This window comes from Zeugodacus cucurbitae, chromosome 2, assembly GCF_028554725.1.
Source record: "Zeugodacus cucurbitae isolate PBARC_wt_2022May chromosome 2, idZeuCucr1.2, whole genome shotgun sequence".
Taxonomy (NCBI): domain Eukaryota; kingdom Metazoa; phylum Arthropoda; class Insecta; order Diptera; family Tephritidae; genus Zeugodacus; species Zeugodacus cucurbitae.
In genome coordinates this window covers 56737944-56760706 of record NC_071667.1, presented here as the reverse complement: position 1 = coordinate 56760706, position 22763 = coordinate 56737944, and the positions used below count along the sequence as shown (strand labels likewise).

Below are 22763 nucleotides of genomic sequence, written 5' to 3'. Positions count from 1 at the left end.
GTACAAATAGTTATTTATAATAATATAAAATTTAAATACTGAGGCATATTTATCAGTAATGATAATAAGGCTGTCCAAGTTTATCGACAGTAATCAGGCGGAAATGACTTTAAGATGCATTTTGAACTTGTAAGGTTTTGAGGGTTTATATCTTTTGATAGTCAGAACGGCAGAAAAGCACTGTATCAGGAAACCCAAAAATGACGTGAGATATATTTTCATGGAATTAGTTAAGAATATGTATGGGGTTAAAGTTAAAAATGGGGATCACGCTTCAACTACTAAAGGCAAGTACACGAAGTTCATCTATAAAAAATATCTTAAGCCCTTCTTAAATCTCCTTTGGTCTTATAACCCCAACAATATCATTATCTGTCCATTAAAGATTGAACTATTTTGTGGGTAGATGTATTAATGTTTTTTCTTTTAACGCTTACTCTGCTTTTGAGGTGTGCTGTAGTATTACTCTCTAACGAATACATATACCTCATACAAATAATTATATGTGCATGAACTTTTTGCAAAAAAACTAAAAGATTAGACAAGAAAAAACGTTAACTTCGGCTGTACCGAAGCTATTATACTCTTCACAGGTACATTTCTTTTATAAAAAAAGAAAACATTTTACTAATTCTTTTTAGCCGGGTTGTTTGCTAGAAATATTAAGGTTATATAGTTAACCGATCTAAAAAATTTCTTCGGAGATTATATTATTACCTTAAGCAGTAATCCATGTCAAATTACGTGAATATACCACGTCAAATGCGAAAATTTTCCATACAAGCCATTGATTCCGATCGTTCGGTTTGTATGGCAGCTATATGCTATAGTGAACCGATCTGAACAATTTTTTCGGAGATTAAAAAAGATTAAAGATTCTATGAACAATAACTCACACCAAATTTCGTGATGATATGTAGTAAAATGCGGAAGTTTTCCATACAACATACAGACAGACAGACAGACGGACATGGCTAAATCGACCCAGTTCAACATACTGATATACTTTATAGGGCCTCCGACGCGTCCTTCTGGGTGTTACAAACTTCGTGGCAAACTTATTATACCCTTTTCAGGGTATAAAAATTGCGAAATGTTTGTTATTACGATTATATATGATATAAAAAAACAGAACATTAAAAAATTAAAATTTTGTTTTAAAGTATAAAACATAATTTAATTTGAGACATACAGTAAATATTTATATGTGCATTTTACTATTTTTACCAGTAAATCTTATACATTTGAGTTTATCTGAAAGAAATGTTTATTTTAATAGTCAGGAATTGGCCCTTACATTTTAAAGCTGAATTAAGCCACTTAATCAGAGAGAATTAACTAATGACAGTAGAATCATCAAGTCCGCAACTGCTAGCCGTCTCATCATCCTTTTGCACCGATCCTCAATGAATCCGCTGCGTCGCACTGTACCATAATTAATGGGGTTTTTAAGATGTTTTGATATACATTTTCGATATTGCTTTAGTCTAGACGCATTTTGGAACCTGTTTTTTTTCTATGATTGTTCCTTGGCTAACAAGCTCGTACCACGAGTCATTTTGGGCTTAAAGTTAAATGAATCTGCTTAACTCTTTAATAATTAATTAAACCAATACACCTACAATAATTTTGCAAACCAATTTTAACGAAAAAGATTTTGTCGCAACACTATCAGCAAGAAAGTTAAGCTAAACTGATTTTGCACATATAAATATTTACTACACAATACCTAATTTACAAGTATATTCTTAATGTAACGGTACAGCGAACGGGAAAAGTATGAACGAGTTTTCGTTGCATAGTAACGGCAACATATCAACCTTTTATTCTAGATTTACCGAAATTCAAAAAATAACAGTGAATAAGAAATATAAACAATATCAAAAATGCACATATACATATTTGTATGATATTATATATTTATCAGTTTTACAGTTTTCAGACTGATCAGTTTGTTTGTCGAATTTACATTGAATTACATTTACGCATTTCTTCATAATTAATTTATTTTAGTCCCTATATCCCCGAGACAGAAGTATAGAAAAACTATTCCAAAAGAACAAATATTTCCGATAATTTGTGTGCCATTTAAATGCTGGACACTTTTCTGAAGCCTCTTCGATTTGTCGTAAAATAGTCCCTCTTAGAAACAGCGTTATTTGAAAAGCATTTACTTAAGCTAATATACAAACATAATGCCATTAAAATCTAGTTAAACACTTAGTAAGTGTCGTTAAATACACTTTTGTTAATGCAACAAAATGAACTCGGAAAATTTAACGAAACAGAAATGTTGATGACATCAAAGCTTATATTGTCATATGACACATAAACATCTAAAATCTACACAGGTGTTTTCGATTTTGTTTGACATCCGGAGACTGGCTTTAATAAATGAAATAGTTTCAGAAAGCTTTGTCATATATAATGTATAGTAGATTAACATTAAGTTTTTTGTTCAAAGTCAGTGTAGGCCGGCACGACAAGTATTTGCTAATTATACACTTTCCTTAAACGACTCTAGAATCAATTCAATTAAGAATAAAGCCCTTATATTTATATTTACCTATATATATGATATAGATTACGACAATATTTGCTCATTTGTGTTAAGTAAACCCTTTTAGAATTTCGAAAACAACTCGCTTCGTTCCAAGTTCACATATATGTATACATAAGTATATAGGCATGCAAGCTGATATTGCAGCAAGATAACTGCACATATTTATTTAAGATTGTCGTTGTTATTTTTATCTGTTGTGAAATATTTTACTTGTCTGACATTTTTCGAACTCATTAATTGTGCAATTTGTTAATTACTTCTAACACGCCATATATTATTGTAAACATTTTTTTTAATGTACACAACAATAGTATTTTATTTATAAATTTTCTTTATTATAGTGCAAAAGTAGTGAATAAAAATATATTCGGATATTTTCTTTCGTTATTAAATTTTTTTCTTAGAAGATGATTACTTTGAAATAAATATTTTGAGATGAAGAAAAATTAAGGGCCCTTACATTAGATATGGCCAAATCTACGTTTTTTGTGTACCAGTAAAAGTAAAAAAGTGTATAAGTAAAAAAGTATTTTTTCAATTTTTCGAAGTTAGGTGACAGGTGCTTCAAGGCGTCAAAGTAAGATCTTCTTAAACTTTTTTTGGTGAAAGGTCTATACAGAAATTCAACAAATACATATACATACATACATAGGTCGGATTATCATATTCACATATTTGTCTTTTCACAAATTGGACCTGTATTTTTGGAAATATAACGATCAAACTTTGACCTCTCCTAGTTACTGGCATATAAGCATGACCTAAGGTAGATTAGATTATACCCCAGTCAAATAATTATATGTGCATTTCGGCTTTTGTTTATATTTCTTATTCACTGTTATTTTTTTTGGATTTCGGTAAATGTGGAATAAAAGGTTGATATGTTACCGTTACTATGCAACGAAAATTATTTCATACTTTTCTCGTTCGTTGTACAGTTTCATTAAGAATGTGCTTGTGAATTGGGTATTGCATAGTAAATATTTATATGTGCAAAATCAGTTTAGTGGATCTTTCTTACTGATAGTGTCGCAGCAAAAACTTTTTTTGCAAAAATTTGTTTTCAAAATTATTGTAGGTGCATTAACTTAATGAATTGTTAAAACTTTGATTACATTTATTTAACTTTAAGCCTAAAATGCCTCGTGGTACTAGTTTATCAGCCGAGGAACAAGTAATAGGAATGCATAGGAATGCATCCAAGCGGTTCCAAAATGGCTCTAGACCAAAGCGACATCGGAACTGTATCTCATAATTTCTGAAAATGGTATAACAAAATGGTATAATATGGTATAGTACGACGCAGCGGAAGAAAAACAACATTGATGACCGGTGCGAGAGGATGATTCGACGGCTAGTAGTTGCGGACTTGATAAGCAGCGATCAAATATGGACTTAGTTAAGACAGAAAATCACAATAAATATAATTTTTACAATTATACATAAAAATCAGTTTCTGAAACACACCTCCATGGTACCTAAACCAACGCTAAAGAAAGACACAATAAAGCACATTTGAGGTTTGCAAATAAATACCAATTCTGTGCCGATGAGCGATAGAATACAGTCTTTAGTGACGAAAAAAAAATTAAATTTGGTCGGCCCAGGTCATTGCAAGAAATATTGGAGGGAATCGCACCAGGAACGACGGTCCTGCTAAAAGCGATGTTTTGGAAGCGGTACCTTGATTTCATGGGCTGCAGTGGAAAGCTATCTACATGTTTTATATTCACTCAAATGAATGCTAATATCAATGTAGATCTTTTGGACAGCGAGTTAATAAAATTTGCTGGCAATATTTATGGCATATAACTGGACATATCGAAAGGATAATGCTTCAATTCACACGAAGAACATCTTTAACGACCGGGAAATTCCGGTATTACAATGTGCAGCATTGAGTTCGAACCTAATTCCTATTGAGGATCTCTGGGGGAACCTCTCTGCTCATGTTTTCCAAAACGGAAAGCAGTTTGAGACAGTACGTCACCTTAAATTAGCCATAAAGCAAGAATTTGCCAATATTTACATAACTATTCTACAGTCAGTAGTTAATTCTCTGATTAAGCGGCTTAATTTAGTTTTAAAATATAAGGACAATTCTACTGACTATTAAAATAAACATTTCTTTCAGTTAAACTCAAATGTATAGGCTTTACTGGTAAAAATAGTAAAATGCACATATAAATATTTACCATTAGCCTAAACTTCAATTTTGTTTTATAGTTTAAAAAATATTTTGAAATTTGTTAATTTTTTGTTTTTTATATCGTATAGATTAATAATAACAAACCTGCATACTCAGAAATATTTTACAATTTTGTAATCTTTAATTTTTTTTTGCAAAAAGTTCATGCACATAAATTGCACAAATTTTTGATTTCTTAGAAAGTAAATTATATAATTAATAATATTGTTTTTGCATTACATTAATTTCGAAGGCAAATATTTCGATTTTGGAGACTTATTTCGAAAAACGTAGAAATTACTTTATTTTCTTATGACTCAATATATAAGAAATAAATGTTTTGTGCAACACCCAGCCGAGTTCTGTATAGTGCTATTCAAAAGTAATCCCAAATATCCAATTTAACTCACGAAGCTAAGTAATTATCTTTGCCAGTTAACTTGTTCGAAAAAGGAGATTTCATAGAAAAGTGGTAATTATTGTCTGCAAAATTTCTCAAATTGGTGAAAGAAAGTATTTTCCCGCAGTACCTATTGGTATTAACTTTGATAAAATATAAACAAAATACATAGATAGCTCGCAAATAAAAATATTTGCTAAATATTTCCGCTTTGGTGTGAATGGAGTACGTAGATAAGGCGCAAAAACGGCGATGCCTTATGTGACGGTAAATATTTGTGTTTTGCACATAAAGATGAGCAATTATGCGTTAAGAAAATGAAAACGCGCCACGTGACTTCGCATAACGGTAGAGATAACTATATAAAAGCTTCCAAGTTTTTTGAGTAGCTAAAATAGAACGAAAACATTTAAACAAGGTGATTATTTGTTAATGAAATAATTTTAATTTTGTCCAAAATATTAATAAAAAAAAAATAATAAAGCAATCAAAAATAATATTTTCTCAAAATACATTTTTTTAATCAAAAAGCATTTCTCACATTTCATAACAAATATGAGTCAGCCACTTCACGATATAATAAGAAACAGTGTTCCAAAAATAAATTCATCTTGAATGCAAGCCAGAATATCCGATTGCCAATAAATTATGCATATTATAAAGTCATTTCTCATTTGTTTACAAAAATCAAAACAAAAACGTAAACAACAAATCAAATGCAATTGCTGGCCTCTACATGCGCTGCATATGAATCACAAAAAGAAATGTGGCGTCTAATTACAACGCACTTTATAATAATATGGACGATATATATGCATGTGTAATTGTGTACGATTGGCTCAAAACTCAAATGAATTAATGAGAGCCATAAATTCGCTAAATAAAAGTATGTTTTGTTGACAAAAACTCTCAAATGCTAAAAATACACCTTTGCAGTATGAACCACCAAATGACGCGTGTGAATTGCCCTCAACGAGTAAAAGAAATAAAAAATAATAACAAAACGAAAGTAATAACAGGAGAAAAACAAATAAAAATAAAAAGAGCGAAATACAACAACACGCATTGCGGCACTTGTTAATCAAAAAAGTAATGGCTTACACACAATTGTATCTAGTGGCCATATTAGGCCACAAAAAAAAAAAAATGAAATAGTACAATAATAACAAATAAAGTAAGCAAGTGCTTTTCTATGTTTACACATATGAATTAAGAAAGTGCTTAACGTTAATTCAGCAGAGCGTGTGCTCGTTTTAAAAGTTAAAAATATGTATGTAAATTTTGCTGGAATTTATAGTACTGTTAGATATTACAAATTTAAAAACAGTAATTTTAATAAAAAAGTGTAATTTTTCTCCCATATGAAGGTTCGAAGCATTTTTCAAATGATATCAAATCAGACTTAAATTGCTAAAAAATAATATTTTCCACAATTTTCTGTTCAATAGAAAATATTGAGTACCAAAAAGTTAGAAGTAGACTCTAAAACCGTGTTAAGGCACATGCAGTACTGTGGACTAATCTTCCAGGCTTAAAACTTATTATTTGGCAACAATTAAAAACATATTAATAACGATATACATGAGTGCCTTAGTTCATTACCCGGCACAATAATTTGATCCCGATAATAATTAGCGGTACAATATTACTTATACGACATGGATTTCTTAGGATATTATACAGTACTGCCTTAGAAGTATGTTGCAACGACAATTGCAAAGGGATAAATTGATACCAACAACTGGCAGTTGGTACAACAACTATGTAAGGTTGTAAGGCTGTTTCCCAAAGGGAAGCCTGTATCCCCCCTAGATGAACAATTAGGAGTCGACAAAGCTCTGAATCTGCTACAAATCTGCAGAAATTTTTAACTTCAATATTCACTATTTCGAGAGCCTGCTCGAAAAAGTGAGATCGAAGAAATCTCGTTATTGATCTCGCAAAGGCGAGACATTCCAGAAGAAAGTGATGAACCGAGTCCTCCTCATCCTCCTTCTACAGCTAGCGTCTGGTAAGATTTTTAACCTTACAGCGTGGATCCCGATGGCACAATGGCCAGTGAGAACCCCTAAGACTAAGGAGATGTAAGGTTTACTGAAGGCGAAAAGTTCGGTAGACCTACCGCGGCTTACCTTAGGCCAGAAGGATATTGCGACTACGCATGTGTTGGTAACTGACCAGCTCCTACCCAGCTCAGTCGAGGCCCATCTGTCCATTACTCCTACATGCTTCCATGCTTCTAATAGTGAGTTCGTCGTTCCTGACCTTGCAAGCTCATCAGGCTTACAATTCCCCACGATTCCGCAGTCGCCAGGAACACAGACTAATCTAATTGAAAAGTATAACGATGCCACCGACAGTAAGGATAGGCATTCCTTAGCCAACCTTGAGCGCATGGTCAGTGAACTCAGGGCTAGTATCGCCGCTCTACTATCCGAATGGATCGTCATCTCCCTAAAGGTTGGTGCGCTTCGAAGAAATATATCCGACAGCTCCCGACAGTAAACTCCTCCGCCAACCTTTTTCGCCAACTCCATGTTAAGTGCCAATGTTGGTGTCGCTCGTTGAACATTTACTATAGTTTCATATAGCCAGAAAACCACCTTACTGCTCCTTGGGGGGTTCCCCTGTTAACAGCACGATGCACACGCGCGCTACCCCAATCCGCCACGATCGTTTTATTGCAGAGAAGACTGAGGACAAGATGCTTAAGGTTGGATTCAACCCCGAACCTATTCAAAGCTCCAATTATCGCATCCGGCAGTACATTATTGAAAGCCCCCTCGATATCGAGAAAGGTTCCAACGGCAAAGTCATTGTGTGCGATAGACTTTTCTATCCAAGTAACCACTGTATGTATGGCGGTGTCTAATGACCTACCTTTACAGCAAGCGACTATAATAATTTTTTTTTTTTTTAATTTTCAAATATTATACATTTGACTGCGTTTTTCAATTTAACAAAATTAAAAATTTTGCACTAAATAACAACAAAAGCGCAAAAAATGAAACGCTTCCTAAAAATAACAACTAAACACCGAACAAAATCAGCAGCATGGAGAAAATCCCCGAAATTCAAAAGTCATTAGTCACAAAACAATAAAATAACAATCAAAAATTACGGTTAAAAGATTAATAAAAAAAATATATATATTTTATTGATGGATGTGTTATGTTTAACTTTTTGATCTTTGGTGATTCCGAATAATAGACGCATCACCTTTTCCTAGGTTGTTATGCACTCTTAATTCATTTGAAATTTGTTTCACTAAAATCCGTGAAGACTTGTTTCTATGGAAATTTTGAATTTTACCGTTTTAAGTTGGTTGTGTACTATTTTCAATTGTTTTAATATGATTTCGACACTGAGTTATTTTAAATTTTAAGAATATATTGATTTTATATTTTTTTATTCATTATATTTATTATGAATTTTTGGATTTCGAATTTACTCGTTCGATGTATACATTGTGGATTCGGTATTTAAGAATATAATTTTCATAGATTTTGCGGTTTTTGATTTTTTTCACGGAATTACTTCCCAACAATTCGTGCTAGTTTCTTAAAACCTCGGAAACCATTTGGCGAATTGTGTTTACCACATTTTTATCTTGAATATCCTGGTTTTATTTTTGGCGTTTATACTTAATATAATCAACAGAATTTCGACACAATTTTTTCTTTGCAATTTCTATACTGAATTGAACTGTAAAATAATATAAATTATTGAACTAATCTTCACTTCTAAGCTATTGTACTAACATTCTTGAATAAATGCTAAATGATGCTAAAAAACTGAAAATATAATTGGTAATTCTTGTTCATAAAAAAACCTGTTTTTCCCAGTTATGATGGAACACGTTTCTTGCATTTTTTTAACTCAACAAAAATGAACACAGACACAATAGACTTAGCATACAGAGGCACACACGCGTCAAAAGAATTGACGGCTAATTGCATTTTATTGCAAGAACATAAAATTATTTATGCTTTTTTGTGCAACTTACTAACCTCCAGCACACAATCGCCCGACTTCAGACCGCTCATTTCCGCTGCGGTGTGTGCATCGACCGCGCTCACCTAATGACAATGAAAATCGAAAACGAGAACGAAAATGCATGAATGAATGAAAACGCCAAGGCAAAGTTGGTTAACAAATCAGATTACGAAATCGCATAATCTATCTATGTTTGTATGTAGCTATGTTAAGCTCAGCAATATTTGTTGATCGCTACGTATACGCTATGTAGCACACTTGGCACATCACTCATACGCACCCACGGATAGGGATCCCATTTGGTGCGCGTCAAATGGAAGCCACACGCGCCCGTTACGGTCTTTCGTATGCGCAACAAACGCACCGAGGGCTCGTAATGCGCGTAAATGCTGTCAGAGTCGAAGGTAGGTTCCTCACTTTCATCCGGTTTTTCGTTTGCAAAACTATTCTTTGGATCCGAATTGTTTTCAAAATCGTTCGAAAATTCGTACTTCATCTTGGTGAATAACCGTTATTTTGATTCACATCCGTAACATTGGTCGCGTGTATTTCACCAATCGCGGCGTCTAAATTCTACTGACTATGCAACGCTCAATAGATCGTCTTCACACCGGTAGGTACTGGCGATGACAATACATTTGCATATACAGAAGAGTACGCACATACATAAAGAGATATAAACAATGGCTCGTTGTGGTTAAGATCGTTTGCAAGCGCCATAATCCGCTCTGCTAATTCAGTTTCAATCGCAGGTGAGCTATGTGCAGAGTTGCTACCCACACACACAGACACTTATGTTCCAGCGAGAGCGACAATTGCGCTCTCAATTTGCATACTCACGTGTGAGTGATAACAATGCTGAAGCGTTTCAACTTTGTTGGTGGATGTGTGAGTTGAGAGCATTGGCGCATTTGAGAGTTTTTCTTATTTTTTCTCAGCTGTTCACACACCTTCGTTTTGTAATCTAGGGCAGAGTGCGATGATTAGTTGTAGATAACCGCCTATTAGTTCACTCTTAGGACAGGTTTATACGCCAATTATTTATCTTACTGGTTTATTTGAATTACAAATTCATCAAGGTCAGCGCAGGGCAGCTGAATCGTGTTGAATAAGTATAAAGATAAATGTTTTTTATATATTTTGGGTATGAGTGGAAACAATTTTGTTTTTATGAGTACAATGATACCATTTGAAAGTGAGATTTCGGACCATGCACAACGAGAGCAATCCTCTGCGCGCGCAGATGTACTCAGTATCTATTGTAATACTTGGACCCATGCAGAAAGAAACCATACTTTTTGATATAAGAAGTCAAAAATTGACAATAATTATTGATCAACGGTTTGGTTGCTGGTGGTCATCTCATTTGCAAAGGTTCGGTACGTATTTGGCTTGTTGTGTACTTGAGTCTCCATTTGGAAGGCATCAGTGATTGACTTGTAACCAGAAGAGCGAGACACAGCTCATTCAAAAGTTACTACAATGTTTCGGATGAGAGCTCCGTATTTAACTGATTACCTTTGCTGACGGTTTAATGATTGTGATTTCAGAAAAATATTTATAATGTCCGGTGCCTCTTAAGGAACTTAAGGAACCATTTACGTGCGACAATGAAAAATACTCGGGTAAATAAAAGCACAGCATCTACCGTGTGAGCTGTACTGGGCGAGACAAGATACAAATTCCGCTTTACGCCTACCAATTTAATTGAGCAATTAAAATTTTGATTTAGAAACAAATTTGTGCCCTTCACACTGCCGGCTACTCAAACACCGACCAGTTTTTGTTTTTGTTTTTCATAAGAAGTTGATAAGTTTCATCATTTGGTATAATTTAATTTATTTTTAGCAGCGACACCTACCGTCGTGTGGCGTGAACAACAATTCACAGACAAAGAACGTATATATAATTACGAATACGGTCTTTGTTGTAGAGTGGCATTTCATTTTAAGTCGATTAAAATTCAATTAGAAATTAATATAGATTTTTATTTTGTATGGCAAATCGATCTCAATCAGCGTTTTCATCGAGCAGTGGCCAGTTAATTGATCAATTAGCTTCTGTGTCATAAGGCTATTAAGAAAAAAATATGGAAATTAATTCCGATTATGGTACAGCCAAAGCCCGCACCTGTCGTGAAAAAGGAAGCGTACGACAAACGTTACAATCAATCTTATTAGGTTTCGGAATTTAGGTTTTAGGTTTTAGGTATTTTACATTTTAGTGAGAAAATTTAACTGATAAATGAACTCTACAAAATTCTAAATTTTTTCCATGAGGAAGAAGATAAAATGAAATCGTCTTCGGAAAGTTTTAGTGAAATTTTTATTAAATTTTTATATGGAACTGTTGCAGCAATATTATTAAGATTATCCATGATTTGTAATTAATAATATGATCCAAAACGGTAATATCATTCTTATTAACGTAAAAATATAACAAAATTATTGCTTGTCGTGATCTCTTACACAGGATTTCCTGATGCGATAGTCGTCAGAGAAAGAGAAGGGAAATTATTTCTTCGGGAACAACGTTTACGAAGCATGATAATAAGCCTTTAACACTCTGTTTCTGTACGACAGCCTTGTAGAGCGCTTCGGAAATAATTGCTATAAAAAGGTTTCAACGGGGACACAATCCATGCAGCACTTAATGCCTTTTAAGAGGACGAACTTTGAAAGATCGAAATATATCAAGAAATAGCTGGATCAATTGCTGGTTAGATTATATGGTTAAACTTCGTTAGAATACTTTCTGGAGGTGTACGTGAAGTCAATGGCATATGCCCAGGTACAAGTTCGTATGACTATGTTCGTCGCCTTATTATAAAGATATGGTCGTTTATGGTGGAAAAGTAGCCAAAAAGTTCTTCAACAAATGTTGTTTAGTAGAGTAAACTACTATTTAGAAAAATCATTTTAATATTTTGTGTTTTATTTGAAATAATTATTTCCCTTTCTATATCTCTGAAACTTCAAGTATATACTCATTTATGTATCTATATAAATAAATTGGTATCGAATATGCTTTTTATTACAATTTATGGTCTTATAAGCTTATTTATTAAAAAAAAAATGGCTTCAGCTAGTGCTTAGGCTTTCTTCCCTCTTTCACAATTGTTGTCAATAGCTTGAAATTTATTATTAATATACTCGTACAATTAAATGATTTCTAAAGAAAAATGGACAGAATCAGATTAAAAAGTATTTTAGAACTAAATAATTCTCAAATGAAAAATCGTTCATAACGATTTTTCTTACAATGAACAATAATTTCACAGTGCCTACATTTGATAACAAAAACCGTATATTTTTCTCGTTTTTTAAACCCTTTACAAACGCAACAATAATAATAATAATAATGCTAAGCTCGTAATGACATCATAACCGACTGACCCACATACAATTTAAGGCGAAAGTGTATGAAATGAAATTAGTTGCCATTATCACCATTGTAACTACACTTACAATGCACATAAAGCACAAATCATGATTTTTCACAAAAACATTTGAGAGTTTGAGAGTCGCCAAAATGCCATACATACATACAGACAAGAGACTCTTTGTATGTGATTTGTAGCATTTTCTGTAAATAATGGAAATTATGGCTACACTTTTCACACCTTTGTAAAAATGTACGAAAAATTACAGAAAATATGAAAATCACAACAAAAGCGTTGTCGAAATCCATTGAACAAATAATTAAGCTCCAAGCATGCATGACAAGTGTTCGTGCAAAGCTTTTTATTGCACAAACAAATATACGCGAGTGTGTGTGTGTGAGTGTCAGTATAGGCCATTGTTTGTGGACAAACAGGAAAATTGGCAGATATACATATAAGATATATGTATGAGTATGTATGTATGTGTGTGACATTTTAGCGCTTTTTGTAGTACTCATCGCCGTGGCTTGTAGCCGCGTCTTCCCACTGCCCACACTTGAGCTTGCACGCAATTGTTTGTTTGCCATTTCAATAACGTCAATTATAATTAACTGTGCGATTCACAAAGCACACACACACACAACACTTCCACTTGCCACATACAGACATACGTACAATATGTGTATATATATCTACGTGTCTGCTTGACTCTTTGACAGCGCCAGTGGTTTTACAATTACTCTTTGACAGCATCCGTTTAGCAGCCGCAGCTTCTGTTGTATTGCCCACACACTCACGCACACACACAGTGGCGAGTACTTGAACAGCCGATTGTGCTAAATAATAAACTATAAAATGTTATTAAAAAAATTTCAGAAATAAATAAAAATTGCTTTTGCGATTTGCGAAAAGTTCAGCGCACTTCTGACGCAGCGGTGGCGGTGACTTTTGGCAATGATCGCAGCTGTTGACTCCCCGCTGAACTCGAATCAAAACAGTGATTGTCTTGCAATTTGCCTAATTATATTGGCGAAATAGTTTTGTGTGATCGAAATCGAAAAAATATTAATTTTTTTGTTAGCGCAGAAATTTATTTGTACGAGTGCATTTACCTTTTGAGTTGAGTTGAGTTTTGAAATTATTTGGTACCACATGAATGGTAGCTTTTAATCAAAAATATGACCTATTAAATGTGCTGTCATTTGTTTATTGTTTCGAAAAATTACTTATTACTCTCCTACATTTTTATCGCAGCGCGATTGTCTATCAGTAAAATGTGAGTAGCCTAAGAAAAAAGCTTTAAGAGGGGTACCCAATTCGACAGAGTGTCACTGACCAAGCTTTGAATTGAACTTCATGGTATTCGGTAGTGACGTGCCGTTACTCATGACGTCTAGCAAAATGTTCAGAATCTTGTCTCATAATTTATTTTGTTTCTTTTCTTTTGTGGAATAAGTCGGGTCAATCTTCGTGTGCAAGTATACGTCATTCGCAACATTATTTGTAACAAATTTCTACTCTATATGTTGTATCTTAGACACTTAGTCGTTTCTTCTGCGGTTGACCTCTGGAACCTCTAGTATTAGAATGTTTTCGACTTTGTAACTTGTGTTATTCGAAGCTTTATAAATGTTGCGTAGATATTTTCTCTAGGCTGCAGACGTCAGAATCTAGTTGCATTGTAAGGATAGAAATTATTTCAGTTATTTTGTGAAAGATTTATCTAAATTTCTTGTGTAATTAGTGACCTCTTAGAGCCCACATTTTGTGGAACATATATTAAAATTGTTAAAATATTTACTGCCGTTTAGAATTAAAGTCCATTATTCCCTGTCCCAAGCGCAGTTAAACTTTCTGTATCTTGACTGCAAAAATATTGTGGTCTATATTGATATTTGTTTCTGGGATTGTAAATATGTATTTCTGATAAAACTACAGGTTATCTGACATCTATCACACATTTTGAGAGAACTTCTCACCGTTTTTGAATCTGTACTACGGACAGGCAAGTAGCCTGAATAATCTATTGACTTATCTTGGCGATGAAATAGTCGATAAGAATTTATACAGAGCAAATATTACGACTACAATAACCCTCATAAATAACAATTAAATTGTTATATAAGAGACTTACATCATTTCCTATTAAAATTACAGAATGTATTGGCCTTTTTTTATGTATAATACTGTATCTGGATAAGTATTGGTTTCACTTAATAATCCAAATCGTCTTCAAATCTCAGAAACTAGATTTGAATAGCGTAGGGCATTAGTTTAGAAATTTTTTAAGTTTATGAATTATGATTTAATGGGTTAGGTGGGCTTAAAAATTTCAAAATTTAAAAAAATATTTTTTTTTGACTTATCAAACAGTGCAATATATCAATTGATTTGATATTCGAAGATATATACCCTTTGGACGTTAAGCCCATCAGGCCACCTCAGTATGATTGTAAAACTTTAAACGCGTTTATCTCAAAACTCAATTTTTCATGTCGGTGGACACGATTACTCAAAAAGTTATAAAGCGATTTTGTTCAAATTTTGCACACATCTTTGGAATAACATCATCTAGTCAATTAATGAATATTTTTTTAAGTCTGTACTATAACTATTTTTTTCAAGCCAATATATGCCGAAAATTTCACCAAAAAAGTGAATTTTTTGGTTAAAACTCTGATCCACAACTGACCACAATTGCGGTTCCATTTTCACGGTTCAGCCTTCAAATATTATATTATGCAAGCAACTAACAGAATATCTGACTTTAGAAGCATGACAGTGAATATAATATACCGATGTTTGTATTGAGTGGAGAATTTTAATATCTCGGTGTTTAATAAATTCTTTAGCCATTTATGGAACAATGAATTCCATGAGTTGTTTGCTGGGGGTACCGCAAATGAATATTCAAAGCTACTAAGCTTTATTTTAGGTTGAGTGTTTCATGTCATGCAAACTTTCTTATTTTGTTCATCAACTATTCACTTTCTTAAAAACATTGAAAATTTCCACAGCAAATGTATAAATCAAAATAAAATACAACTTTCCAAAACTCACATTGGAATGCAATTTTGAACTTAACAGGCTGCAAATACCTCCCACACCATTAACACTCCCTCGAAAAAGCCACTCAAAAAGCTGCGCCAAGCAAGCTTACACTCAATTGCGGTTAAATACAATATTTCCAGCCACAAACGCTAACACGTTTGGTAATAACAATTTTCAGATTAACACGGGTCTTTGAGTGGCGCGCACACATGTCTTTAAGAAACGCTCGCGCATGCGCATTGAAAGTGCCAAAGTGAATTGTGCAAACGAAACAAAGTTTGCGAATTTCACACCAAAAGTAGTACAAGAAAATATACAAATTTGTGAAATTTTATACACCAATGCATATTATACGGCTGCACCGTTTAACAAAGCTTACTAACCTAACTTGCCTGAGTTGAGCAGAGCGCGCGCATGCGTTGGCCGAAGTGTTGCAAGATCAAGCGCATTAATTAAAAGCGAATATTGTGTTTCAATCGTTGCTAAGTAAATGAAAAATTGTGAAGAATTGCGAGTATTTATGAAATAAGTTGGGAAATATTTTTAATGAAAAAAATTTATTTGTGAAATAATTATAAAAAATTTAAATAAAAGTAATATTTTACTGAAAGTAAAAAAAAAAATAAAATATTTTTAAAGAAAATATTACGTGAAAACAGCATTGCCGTTATAATAAAATTACACTACATTCGGTAAGTTTAGCAAATTTGTGCATAAAACTCAAGCATTTGTGATCAATATAAATAATTTTTTTCCAAGTGAGCTCTGAGTAGTCTAAGCTCTAATTACTAATCCATTAGTCGTTCGTATTCAAATCATGTTTTGCTGCACGTGCACCAAGGCAGTGCGCCCAACGTGATGCTGCAGCAATCAGTCAGATGTGGGTTTCAATGAACTTTTTTTGCATTAAGCATGTCGATGGGCTTGCTAATTGACGCAGGTGCTTGAAGTGTTTTCTTATTCTCTTTTTCTTTCAATGCAAATTTGAAAGTTATTGAACTGGTTAATGTGCTCAAATGATTTTCGAGTTTTTGAATTAATTTCCGTAAGTAAAATATTGCCGAAATATTTCTACTGAATACATATTGCATAATGCTAACCGGTATACTTATTGTGAACTTTTTTTTATATAATATATGACAATTTTTCAAAGTAGAGCTTTTATTTTAAATAAGGCATATAAGGCTCTTACATCAGCTTTAGAAATGGCTTGAAAACCCGCTACATTTAGTCTTTTTGAAACTGACTGATTTTTTTTTTCTTTTGAAGGACGAGCAGTCATGAATGATGTTACATCCTTTGTACCCCTGATTACAATAATATAGAAAGTCATAAAGAGAAGCTCGAAAGTAAAACTATTTCAAGTTGATAAAACTCATCATTGTGCATAACATCAACTCTGATAGCTTCCCTGATTTCGTATCTGATTGTAGCCTAGAGTTTATTGAAAGATACATATGTGCGAAAATCGAAAATTTATTTTCGTTTCGAAAACGTTGTCTTTATGCCGGCAATGGTCTATTCAACATAAGTCCATTCGCCCAATATTTTCTTAACTGCGCGTTGCTTTCATTATGTACATACTTCCCTTAAATCGAAACTTCGAATCGACAAACTAAATAAACAAATCTGCTCCAGCGGAAGCGAATACCCCGGACATATACACCCGAATTATTAATGTAATGTACAATCTTCATGAGGGAAGTCAATTTACAAATCAAAAGCCTAAGGTGGTAACTGTTCTATAGGTTTTACAATTTTTCAATAGAGTCAGATAGATGATATTGCTATGAAATAATAAAAAAATACATATCAGATCCCAAAAATATCGTTCAATTGAAGTCTTTTATATGTCTGTCGAATATATTTGAGTTGTTCATTGCATTGTTGATTAACCCATTCCCGCTCATTGAACTCGCTTGGATACAGAAAATATCATTTTTTTGTAACCAAGTGAGTACAATGGGATTGAATGGGTTTTTTGTACCATTTTTGTCGGTACCCAAACGAGTACAATGGGAGGGAATGGGTTAAGAGGTCAGAAGATCATGTGGGTTGAGGATGAATATGCTTTTGCTGAACCAAATTTCTAGAGTCAACTTATATAGGACCAAACAAATCTCCATTGAACTGTATTTTCTCAGTTATTGTTCACTACCATGTCTATAAACCAAACTTCTGAGCAAAGAGCTTGTTAAGGCTGTAAACTGTATATAAACTGGGTATATGAAAATACTGGTTATCGAGATGAAGATACTTTTTTGTTATGCGGCGAATATTGCAAAAGTTCACTAAATTATCAAAGAATCTCCCCTATTTAAAAAATAATTATGAGTCATGAAATTTCCCCTAAGATTTCCCTACACAAACTCACTCCGAAAATCACCAAACGGTAATTTGTTGAGGCATAAAGTAGCCTTCAATTATTAATTAGCAAAATAAATACTCGATAAAGAGGAAAACATTTGTATATGGTTATTTTAGGTACTTCCGTCTTTTAATTAAAACAAACATTTGAGCGTGAACTGGTTTCATTAAAATAGTACATAAGTACATATATATAAATAAAGAAATATGAAAAAGTATTTCAGCAGGCCTATACAACGAATAGTCACATAGGTGGCACCTATGGCGGCCACTTAAATACAAATCTGCCGAAGCAGCTGACTGTATGTTTGCTGTGTGACCAACAAGCGGTCTATTATAGGTTCGAAAACCACGATAGACCTCTATAGTGATATTTGCTTTGTTGGTTTATTTTAGAGTGAGAAAAAGTGCTGAATCTGATCTACTAAAGATGCTTAGACCTCTTAAAACTGTTGTCTCGCTTATTTGTACGCTGAAGCCATCTTTTGTATTGGAAACATGGCCTAACCTCTGCCGCATTTATTGAAGCAAATGAACTGCCACTTTTAAGTATCTCATAGATAAATATTTACAAGCAATCAGCTGCGTGCAAGTAACTTGCCGCTAAAATGCAATGTAAGCACTCGTTTGTCTAGCGAATGGCGCAACCACCGACACACACACACACACCGAAGTCCCCGCGCACTTCGCCTATCTCTGTCTGGGGAATAAAACGCATGCGCAACAATTGTTTGCGGCAACTGGCAATTGGGCCAACATTGGCGCGTTTGTTTGTACACGCTCAAATAGCTAGTTTCGCATGCTTTGCAGCGTTTTTTTTTTGTTTTCATTTCAAAGAGCTTTATTTGTTTTACACATTTGTGGGTTGGCGCTGAGCTGCCGGTATGACGGCGGTGCTTGATGGCGGCTCTGATCAATGTATGAGCTATGAATGCGCTAATGCTTTAAAAGCCATAGACAGAAGTATAACTACATGAGAGAGGTGCGGTTATGGTGTTGCCACTTGTGACGCAACCGTTTTGTATGGAGAAGCCGACGAATTTGTTTTACTCAAAATATTGCTTTTGTTGGGAGTCGCTTAGGTACTGCGAAAATCTGAAAATAATTTTTTCGTTTATATATTCCCACTAACTGACTGACTTTATTTGAAAACTGTTTCCAATTTACAATTACAGTTAAGTTGATATTATTTATGTGCAAACCGTTGCTGAGAAATAAAACCGCAGTTAATACTTGACTAACCGCTATCCGAGCAATTGGAGCGTGAACGACTGTATTTAATTATTTATTTACGAACATTTGCAACACTCAAGCGCCGCTTAAAAAACAAGCGTTAATTGTACAACCAACGACTTTTATTTACAAACTCATTTTGTAATGATTTGATTTGTGTAACTGTTAAATTGTGATTGCCTAATGGGGCATTGCCGCTGGAATAAATGAGCTCATTAATGCAGTAAACATAATCATATATGCATGCAGTCTGAAAAGTTTGTATAATTTCTATAAGAGGGCGTAACGTGGGATCGTGGGATATAGAATTTGTGAATCGTTATTTGTGAATCGATATAGAATTTGTGAATCGTGGGAACAAACAAATTATTAAGTCACTTGTGGCACCAGTAAAGCAATAATTGAGAATCCCCAAGTAGAAAAAGCGCGTGTTACTGAGTCACTTGAAATCAGACAAAATTATTTCAAACCGTTTAAAGCACTTCCGTGGTTGAGTTCACGCTTCTAATATTATCTTGATCAAACAATAGTACTATTTTTTCACCCATCTAAACTCTAATACGAAAATAAGCGAAGAGCTCAAGTAACAAAGGCATTTAAAGAAACAAGAAGACGAGACAAAGATTACACAGACGCCAATACTTGATTAATTGCATAATAAATCAAAAGTGTTGACAGCAAACGTTCATTTGAAGCATCGCAAAGTTGGAAGTACTAAAATTGCAGAAAACATAAGCTTTCAAGACGCGAGCAAACAATTAAATTCATTTGCATACAGGTAAACCCATTGTCCATGTCCGTATGAGTATAGACTCAAATCGACTGCTAAACTATGAAAGAACATATTTCGTAACTACCGCATAATTAATATTTCTTTTATGCGAGAATTCTACATTCAAACGAGTGTCAGCGTTCTTTGGCCAGCCGCCAAGCCGCCGAACGCTCGTTGCTCGCGTATCAAGTGCGTCTGATCAACGTCACGCAATGTCAGTTCTAAACACTCGAAACCTGTATTCGAAAACGTTTTCATGGTCAATGTCAGTGAATAAATTTAAATTAATAGCATGAAGCAAAATTGTTCGACATAAGGCCGCTCCGGAAAAATATGATAACGACATTTTTGAGCACACTTTTGAGTGTTTATAATGCCTGAATATCTGAGTTTATTTTTAAATGAGCTAAATATATTTTTTAATGATAACACTTGGATATTGGATTGTGAAATAAAATAAAAAAATATTAAAGAAAAGACAAGTCACAAAGTCAATCATATATTTATATGACTTCCACAGTAGATCTGCCAATATACATATATTTAGATATAGTAAGTAGTTCGAGGTTTTGTCTGCTGTAAAAATTTTCTAATTTTTCAGCGGTTTGATATCTTTACTACTGAACTGAAGCTGATAGAAAAGTCGATATCGGCTATCAGGCGATCTCTCGAAGGAATACGACTTGAACTATCAGAGAACCATACGATTTATCAGATCGCCTTATATACGATGAAGATGACAGATATTTTAATGCGCGTGACGTCGGTCACTTATGGGTCAAAAACCATATCTCAAAAACCACTCGGCCGATTTCAATGAAATTCAGTATATAATGTTTTCTTGACACCCTGATGACACGTGTGGGAAATGGGCGAATTCTGTTCATAACCACGCTTGCTTCCCAGCGGAATAAAACACTACACAAATACTGTATATCATCTGTGGCTTCACTTGTGGAAAAATTTTCGAAATCGGACTATAACTTACCAAGGCCCCGGATATCGAAAATGAAGAACTCTGTGAATAAGGGTAACTTTTCACCGAAAATATCGTTAAATCTCTCAGATATTTTAATGTAATTCAGAGGAAATTTTTTTTTTAATAGTGTGTTCCTGTACCCAAAATAGCTCCCATATTATAGTTTTTTCAAAAATACGATGTGTCCTTACTCCGCATATATCGGTTCATATGCGAGATATCTTAGGAAAATTAAGTGAGCGTATAGTCTTGGATATAGTGTACCTGGGTAGTGAAAATGTGTGAAATGGGTTCAGGAATTATCTAAGCTATATATCATGATTTTCGTTATTCTAGTGGACTTTATGCCGAATATATGGGTCAAATTGTGTGTTATCTATATAAAAATACATCAATAAATTGCGAGAGTATAAAATGTTCGGTCGTACCCGAATTTAGCCTTTCCTATATTGTTTTATTTGGTATTAGATCAACTTTTGCTAATGCCATGCGGTTCAAATTCGAATAATTATTGATTTTAATGCAGATTTCACAATTTCACAGTTTCTATGCAGAAGAATAATAGCGATTTCTTCTATACATATAGATATATGTGTATATAGTACACGCCCCATTTTATATAGACGAAGTTAATGAAAAGTACATAGCTTCGGCATATTGCCTTTCGAGCTTTCAAGCGTCATTCTAAGCGGATCTGTGACGACTTGGCTCGAGCCAAGCACGTCAACTGTCAGCTAGATAATAAATGAAGTGAGAACTGCTAAGCAAAGATAAAATAAATTTAATTAAAAATAACATAAAACTAAAATAGACACTAAAAAATATTCAGTATGAACACGTTTACGGTTCCTCAATCAGAACTCAGAAATATTATCGGCAAACCTGAAGTGCAGTTCGTAACTATTCTACTGAGCAGAAATTTAAGTGCGGTTGTCGGACTGCACTCATTAGGGGGTGCATGCGAAGGCAGAATAAAAACACGGGACCAAAACTTTTTCCGGCTGCCATTATTACCGCACGCTGTTTGCCGCCAATTGTTGAGCTGAGCGTGCGAGTTGATAAATGATGCCTGCCCAATTAAGCGAGCAGGCAATCGCTCGTAATGCGTTTGGTTTGAGCATTTATTTATAACTTTGCCGTTCGACAGCTTTTGCAAATTCGTTTTATTTTTTTCCTTTTTATTCATCAAGTATTTTATGTTTATTTTGTTGCTGTTGTTCATTGTTGTGCGCTTAAGTGTGCTTGGGTGCTGCCAGCATTTGCTCTCGTAGTTCCGGTATGAGCTTAAATACCTGTCTCCATGTAGAAACCCGCATAAATGTGTGTCTGTATGTAGTCACATGCGGATACGTGTGGCTTCTACAGCAGATTTGCGCACAATTTTTCTCGAGTTACCTGCACTTTTTTTGCGCGCTCATAATTATTAGCGCTGCTGTCATGATTACAGCTTAAATCCGCATATCACTTAAGTACGTAAGTATGTCCGCGTAAGTTGCGAAAATATTTTATGATGAGTCAGTGGTAAAATTTCTTGATTTATATGCATATATACATATGTGTTTGTATTTATATATAGTATATTCGCACATTTTTACTTCCCCCTTTCTCAAGTAATTCATACAAAAGCTTATACAATTTAATAAGTGTGTGCGTTCATTGTTCGAAATTACTTTAAAGTAGCTTATGAGTATATATGTACATATTTACGAGTATAAATACTTCAATAATCCCTTACATACCATATTATATGTTATAGTTATACATAAATGATACATACATGATACATGATATATACATAAATACGAGGAAATAATAAGTTTGGTAAAATCAAA

General features: G+C 33.9%; 2 protein-coding genes across 7 annotated transcripts in view; one reads left to right on the top strand and one right to left on the bottom strand.

The window, feature by feature from the left end:
* LOC105209512 (uncharacterized) overlaps window positions 1-22763 on the bottom strand; it is an 85027-nt gene that overhangs the window by 12006 nt on the left and 50258 nt on the right. Inside the window, exons 1-2 of one of the 6 annotated variants that reach the window (XM_011179929.3) lie at window positions 9428-9769; window positions 9162-9230 (exon numbers count right to left, since the gene is read on the bottom strand). The exons of 2 other annotated variants lie outside the window; for them this stretch is intronic. In XM_011179929.3, the coding sequence (XP_011178231.2) occupies window positions 9162-9230; window positions 9428-9643 (285 nt within the window). In that variant the 5' untranslated portion in view covers window positions 9644-9769. Of the gene's footprint in view, window positions 1-9161; window positions 9231-9427; window positions 9770-22763 lie in introns of those variants that run through there. 3 more of the 6 variants (XM_054225746.1, XM_029038563.2, XM_054225747.1) reach the window with 3 other exon arrangements.
* LOC105209511 (uncharacterized) overlaps window positions 15751-22763 on the top strand; it is a 42676-nt gene continuing 35663 nt past the window's right edge. Inside the window, exon 1 of the mRNA XM_011179928.3 lies at window positions 15751-16272. The gene's annotated coding sequence lies outside the window, so the exon portion shown is untranslated. The remainder of the gene's footprint in view (window positions 16273-22763) is intronic.